The following is a 6,992-nucleotide window of genomic DNA, read 5'->3' on the forward strand; positions in this document are numbered from 1 at the left end:
GCACAGGTACCATGACAACAGCTGTAAGAATACGATCACTGAATGTTCAAAATGAACTGATTGATCTCTAAAATGGTACGTTAGCAGGTTTCACCATATTTAGCCATTTATTCTGACCCTAAAGTAATAACAACAGGAGACTAATGCTGGTTAATAGTTTCACTTTAATGTTACATGTTCTGCCATAAAACTGTGAGATGTTCTAAACAATCTAACACCTCTGATGGGCTCACCAATAAAACGGATGCCCGCCCTCTCAGCCTGACCATACAAAATAAAACTCAACCCCTAAGTTTGACAGGTTGCTGAATTAAGACATAAATATCCAACTACCCTGAATACCAGACACAAAAGAAATCAGTTAGTTTAAATTGAGGTTTGCAATGTTTATTTGTGTAATTTTGGTATTGAATTTGTTTAAATGCTGCATATGCAGTACCATACTTGTTGCTCATACACAACAGCGTTTAAAGTTCATTTCCTTCACAGGGCCCAATCTGGCAACTCCTGCGTCTCAAAGGAGGAGTCTCGAGGAATGTATTTGTCAGACACAGTCAGTCCCATCCGACCTGTGAAGAAAGCAGGACGCATGATTTCTGGTAAGTAAATACTTCTGTGTAGTTGTTTATTTGTTTCAAACATGTTTAATCCACACGTCCAATGCACAAATCTAACCTTTGTTTCAGAGACAAACAGCCAGCAATACTTGATTACCAGCACTTATTAAGCATATTTTTTGTTTTTCTTTAAATATTTGTTATAATATATGATATTATTAGATAATGATAATAATGAAAGATGTAACCAGTCATAAATAAATCAATGTTTTGGACACTCAATGATTCTTGTGTCAATGCAACAAATAGATGATCTATGATAGCTCCTTCTGCGTGCTCCCTTTGTCACAGGAGTGGCCACAACAGGTCGGTCCACATTTTTCATTTAACTGATTTTTACACTGGTGTCCTTCCTGACTTCCTGCTTATCTGGCAAATGTGTAAAACACCACTTAGAAGAAACATTAAGGTTGAGACATTTATTTATTATACAAACTGAAAAAAATGGTCTCTTCTTTTCATGTGGACTGAAAATTATTGATTTTATTCCACCACGGGCCATCATGTGACAGTGCAAAGCTTTTAATGTTTTAATTATGTTTTACTTGATAAATATTGGCATCAGAGAACCATTAAGAGCTACTACTTTTTTACTTTAAAATGTATGTTTTGTTTTTTTTATTACAACAAGCAGATGCATTCTCAATCATCCAGGAAAGTAAATCTCCAAAAGTTGATTCTGTTCATCTGGACTTAGCGTTTTGTGGGAGAAACGTTTCGTCACTCATCCAAGTGACTTCTTCAGTCTCAGCTGACTGCAGGTTTCCCCAATCTTATAAACAGTACATTTGCATAATGACTGAAACCAGCCCACTGAATGAACAATGGACTGGGAGGTCAGTTCCTGAATCATAATTATGCAAATTCTCATGACCATTGATCAACAACCACTGACCAAAACCCACTGATCAAAGACCACTGATCAATGGCTACGAGTACCATTCACAGAGAGTTGGGGGTCTCACTAGGCGTAGCTCAGGGTGATGTACCAAACCCATAATGGTATTTCCTGTTTTTTTAATATTCATGTGACCTCAGCCCCCATAGGGAATGGAGCGGGTAGTATTCACACTAAGGAAAAAAATATAAGAATAATATGAGAATTGTTCATTCTAAAATTGGTGCTGCGCTTTTACTGAGGTGCCCAACAAAACACCTGCAAAATATAAAGTGAATCAGGTAAAGAGTTTTTCTGGGTTTTCTCAGTGACTGTCAGTATTTTCACACTCTGGTTTGAATCAGTTAATGAGTTTAGCGGGAGCAACAAAAAATGAGCTGTTCTGTTTTTAATTTGTGAATAACAATGAGAGTTTATATTCATTTTACAGCTAGTTGCTGTAGTTTGTGAAGCCTACTCTGCATATCCCAGAATATGAAGCATACCTGTGGGAAGGCAGTTTGTTCAAACTTGCAAAGTATGCTGTATGGATTTTTTGGGCTTTCTGAAGTAGAACCAGAACCTGCTGCAGAGATTATATGTCTTGTGTGGTCTGAGAATACTTTGGGATCCCTCAGTTGGACCCGAAAACCTGGAATAACCTGATGTCACTGTGGACCAACTTTGAATAACCAGAAGATAGTGGGTGGATAATTAAGAGTGTGACGTATGCCTTTCTGGAATGACCTGATACATGCGTCTTCTTTTCACAGTGAAACTATTTGGCATTCAACTCATCACACAGAATGGCACAACAAGGAAGCAAGTCAGTAAAATTCCACTGTTCAGTCTGTCGGGATCTACTGAAGGAGCCAGTGACTATTCCCTGTGGACACAACTACTGTATGAGTTGTATTAAAGGACAATGGGATAAAGAGGATCCAAAAGGAGCCTACAGCTGTCCTCAGTGCAAAAAGAGTTTCATATCCAGGCCTGATCTGGAGAAAAACAGCATGTTAGCAGAGTTAGTAGAGAACTTGAAGATATCTGAAAACCAAGCTGCTTCAGCTGATCTCTGCTATGCTGGACCTGAAGATGTTTCCTGTGATGTCTGCACTGAAAAGAAGCAGAAAGCAGTGAAGTCCTGTCTGGTATGTTTGGTTTCTTACTGTGAGCAACACCTCCAGCCTCACTATGACTCCTCTGCCTTTGACAAACACAAGCTGGTCAAACCATCGAACAGGCTGAAAGGGAACATCTGTTCAACTCATAATGAAATGATAAAGATGTTCTGCATTACTGATCAGCAGTGTATCTGTTATGTCTGCTGCATGGACAAACATAAACGCCATGTAACAGTTCCAGTTGAAGTTGAAAGGGCAGAAAAAGACAAAGACCTTAAGATGAATCTGCAGGAAGTCCAGAAGAAAATTCAGACCAGAGTGGAGGAAGGTAAAGTGCTTGAGAAAGAGATGGAGGGGATCAAACTGTCTGCTGATAAAACAATTGAAGACAGTGATGCCATCATCAATGAGCTGGTGAGTTACATTAAAGAAAAAGGCTCAAATCTAAAGCAGCAGATCAAATCCCAGCAGGAAACTGAAGAGAGGCGAGTCAAAGAGCTTCAGAATAATCTGGAGCAGGAGATCACTGAGCTGAGGAGGAAAGAAGAGGAGCTGAAGCAGCTTTCAGGCACAGAGGACCACACCGAATTTCTACTAGCGTACTCTATGATGTCAAAACTCAGTGAATATACAGATTCACCAAGCTTTAAAATGTGTCAAGTTAAGTACTTTGAGGATCTGCAAACAGCACTGTTAGAAACTAGAGAAAAATTCAAAGCATTTCTAAGTGAGGAATGGAGCTATATCACTCTGACAGTGAGATCAGTGGATGTTTTATTGCCACAAATTGAACCTAAGACCAGAGATGACTTTTTAAAACATTCATGTCAACTGACGATGGACCCAGATACAGTCCACAAAAATCTCTTCCTATCTAATCAGAACAGAACCGTATCAGACAGTGCTCCAAATCCAAATATCTATCCTGCATATAAAAAAAGGAACAGGTTTTCCAACCACCAGCAGGTCCTGAGTAAGGAGAGTCTGATTGGACCTTGTTACTGGGAAGTGGAGATGAAAGGGAAAGGTCTTTCAGTAGCCGTGACATACAAGAATAAAAATAAACTGGATCAAAGTGATTTTGGAAGTAACAATAATTCCTGGGCATTAGAGTGTTACGGTGACTGCTACAAATTCAGACACAACAAAATCACAACTCCCCTCTCAGGCCCTCTGTCCTCCAAAGTAGGAGTGTGCGTGGATCCCAGAGCAGGTGTTCTTTCTTTCTACAGCGTCTCTGACACCATGGCCCTCCTCCACAGAGTCCAGACCACATTCACTAAGCCGCTCTATGCTGGGCTGTGGATTTGGAAGAGTTTTTGGGATGACAACACTGCTACATTTAATGAGATAAAATAGACAGTCTTCATAGGTTTGTGAACCCATCTTGTTCTTTTCTTTACTCACTGATCAAATGCCATCATCTTAAGCCAGGTGTCACGGTGAAACATGAAATATGAATTAAAATCTGATATATTTCTTTGTGCACAGGAATTAGAAATCAGTAGAATCTAGGCATAATGAATGCCAGTGTTTGCACATGTATTATTAATCAAAATGTGAGATTAGTTTTGTACGGTTTATAGTTTTGCTGTGAGGTTTTCTGTCTCACTGTATGAATCATTCATGAACTTTTTCAATCATTTTTTACTTCTTCCTTTCACTTTTTAAGCATTTTAAGAAAATAACTGTAATGATGCGTTCAGTACACCCATAATAATATAAAATCAGTTGTACATTCTTAGAAAAAATCATGTTTAACAATAATTATTGAATGTTAAAAAGGAATTTGTGGCAGTGCCTATACATACTACGACAACTGAGGAAGTTCAGGGTCTCTCCAGTGATCCTCAGGACTTTCTATACAGGCACTGTGGAGAGCATCCTCACACAGAACGTCACTTCCTGGTTTGGGAACAGCTGTGTCTAGGACAAAAAAGCTCTTCAGAGAGTGATCTGTACAGCAGAACGCTGCCGCAGGGCTGCTCTCCCCTCCCTATCAGACATTTACACCAAAAGATGCAGGACCAGAGCAGCTCAGATACTAAAGGACCCTTTCCACCCCAGCAATAAACCCGTCCAGTTTCTACAATCAGGCAGAAGGTTCCGCACCATCTGGGCAAGAACAGAGAGGCTGAAGAGGAGCTTCTACCCTCAGTCAGGCCATCCATGTGTTAAATCAGGACATGCCCCCCCCCCCCCCCCCCCCCCCCCCCCCCCCCCCCCCCCCCCTCAACCATAACAAGCTGATACAGGACTCACATATTCCCATTTCATGCCCGATCCTTCTGACTTCATTGCGGCACAAGTCACTTTAACACCCCACTCACACAATTTACGCTCACAAATTTTGAGCTGTAAATTTCCAGATTGTTTTATTCTATTTAACTTAATGTATATAATTCACTCACTTATTGCACATAATGTCTTCCTTGTATATATCTACTTACTTACTGTATATAATGTTTTTCTCTCTCTATTTTTCACAGTCGAGGAGCGTATCAGCTCACATTTCACTGCGTGTTATACTTGTATAACTATGTACGCGACAAATAAAAGGTTCTTGAATCTTGAGTCAGTGGGTTAAACAGGTTGATTAATTTTAATGTCTGGAGCATTTATTGTATCAGTCCAGCTGTTACATGATGTCATTAAATTAGCTCTGAATTTGTAACTTTTATTGACTCGTTATTGTGTTTGTAACACTTGTGATGACCACAGATATGACATGTGTCATGATCCTGGATCTTATGACCCAGCGGTTTCAGTTTCTTGTGTTTTGTCATTTTGTATTATGGTTTGAGTCCACCTTGTTACTTTAAAGTTTAGTCTGAGTCACTAGGTTTTTATGTTTATTTTTTGGTTGTTAGATTTCCCCATGTCTTTGCTCCTGTGTCTTCCTCTGTATATCTGTAGTCATATAGTTCTGAGTTCCTGTGCCTTGTTTCCCCTCGTGTTTTATTCCATGTTTCTCCAGCCCGTTATTAGTGATGTCTACATTCAAAGGAACTACTTCCTCTTCCGCCTTTCATAATTATGTGCGAAATACGGCTGTATAAAGGTCTCGCAGCCTCTTGGCATGCGCACTCACAACAATGGCTGAGCGTAATTGGAGTTATGTGCGAACGTATTTTACCTCCACAAACAGCTGAGACATGGTTTGCGATACATGTGGCAAAAAAGTGCTCCAAGAGTGAGGAGTTGTGGCCATACTTGCCAACCTTGAGACCTCAAAATTAGGGAGATATTCAAAAGGGCTGTTAGGGTGGGGGTGGGGGTGGGGGGATAAATACATTTTACAATGTTTATTTATCGGATAAAAAACATTAAATGTCATCGTTATTATTGGCCGGCCTGGAAACAGCGGGGGTGTCCAAATTCAGGGGCTGCTTCCACCTGAGGACCTGGCCTTCGCGGTCTAAAGAAAGCCGGGTAGTACGTCACAGGTGGAAAATTTGGGAGAATGGTGGCTCCGGGAGATTTTCGGGAGGGGCACTGATATTTGGTATTCTCCCGGAAAAATCGGGAGGTTTGGCATGTATGGTTGTGGCAACATCACTAACCTTGTCAAACACCTCAGAGTAAATCATATCACAGAATATGACGAGCGTATGTTGAGGTGAACTGAAGGGGAGGACAGGGACAGGTGCTGCTAGGGCGAGACAGACGTCTCTCACGGAGTCCTTTAGTGCTGCAGGCAGGCAAGGTGTTCAAATAGCACACAACTTCAGTTTTTTTTTTATTGTTATTATTTTATTGTTATATTATTATGATGAACTCTGCATTATTAAGTGATAAGAACAAGTAATCTGATGTCCTGTAATCATTATGACGCTATAATTTGAGATACAATAAATAAAATAAGATTTGTACAAAGTATCAGTATCGGATCAGTATCGTCGATACCACCCTGAATATTACTTGGTATCAGATCGGAAAGGAAATCAGTGGTATCGCACATCACTACCCGTTATGTCTGCGCTCTCCCCGTGCTCTCTCTCCCCCTCCTGTCTGCGTCTCTGTGTTCTTCCTGTGTTACGTTTAAGATCCGCGTCTTGGGTCACTATTTTCAGTTCTGTGTCCTTGCTCTCTTTTATGCATAATTGTCCTCAGCTGAGGAGCGGAGAGGAAGCTGGGAATCAGCTGAGACCGGAGCTGTCAGACTGTGAACTGTCATAACAAATGAAAACTAAAAATAAACGTGGCATCTGGCAACAAAGAACTGTGCGTGTGTGTACGTGTGTGAAGTGCATTTCACAGTATCAATCTAATAAACTTAAACCTACACAATCCTCCCTATTCTGGTATTCTAAACAGTACCCAAAAGTAGACTGCTTGGTCGAGTTAACCTCAGGAAATATCTACAACACATGG

At 40.5% G+C, this 6,992-nt stretch overlaps 1 protein-coding gene across 2 annotated transcripts; it reads left to right on the forward strand.

Moving 5' to 3' along the window:
* The first annotated feature begins 471 nt into the window (after positions 1–471).
* Positions 472–4,836, forward strand: LOC146522512 (tripartite motif-containing protein 16-like). 2 transcript variants are annotated; one of them, XM_085153806.1, is made up of 2 exons: positions 472–599; positions 2,268–4,836. In XM_085153806.1, the coding sequence occupies exon 2, from the start codon at positions 2,301–2,303 to the stop codon at positions 3,975–3,977; it is 1,677 nt and encodes a 558-aa protein (XP_085009932.1). In that variant the 5' UTR covers positions 472–599; positions 2,268–2,300; the 3' UTR covers positions 3,978–4,836. The 2 variants fall into 2 exon arrangements, with proteins under 2 accessions (XP_085009932.1, XP_085009933.1); XM_085153807.1 differs by having other exon boundaries at positions 512–923.
* The last annotated feature ends 2,156 nt before the right edge of the window (positions 4,837–6,992 follow it).

Source organism: Neolamprologus multifasciatus, chromosome 3, assembly GCF_963576455.1.
Source record: "Neolamprologus multifasciatus chromosome 3, fNeoMul1.2, whole genome shotgun sequence".
NCBI lineage: Eukaryota > Metazoa > Chordata > Actinopteri > Cichliformes > Cichlidae > Neolamprologus > Neolamprologus multifasciatus.

Excerpts from the sequence above, each read along its gene's own strand:
- LOC146522512 (XM_085153806.1), top strand. The coding sequence starts at position 2,301 with ATGGCACAACAAGGAAGCAAGTCAGTAAAATTCCACTGTTCAGTCTGT.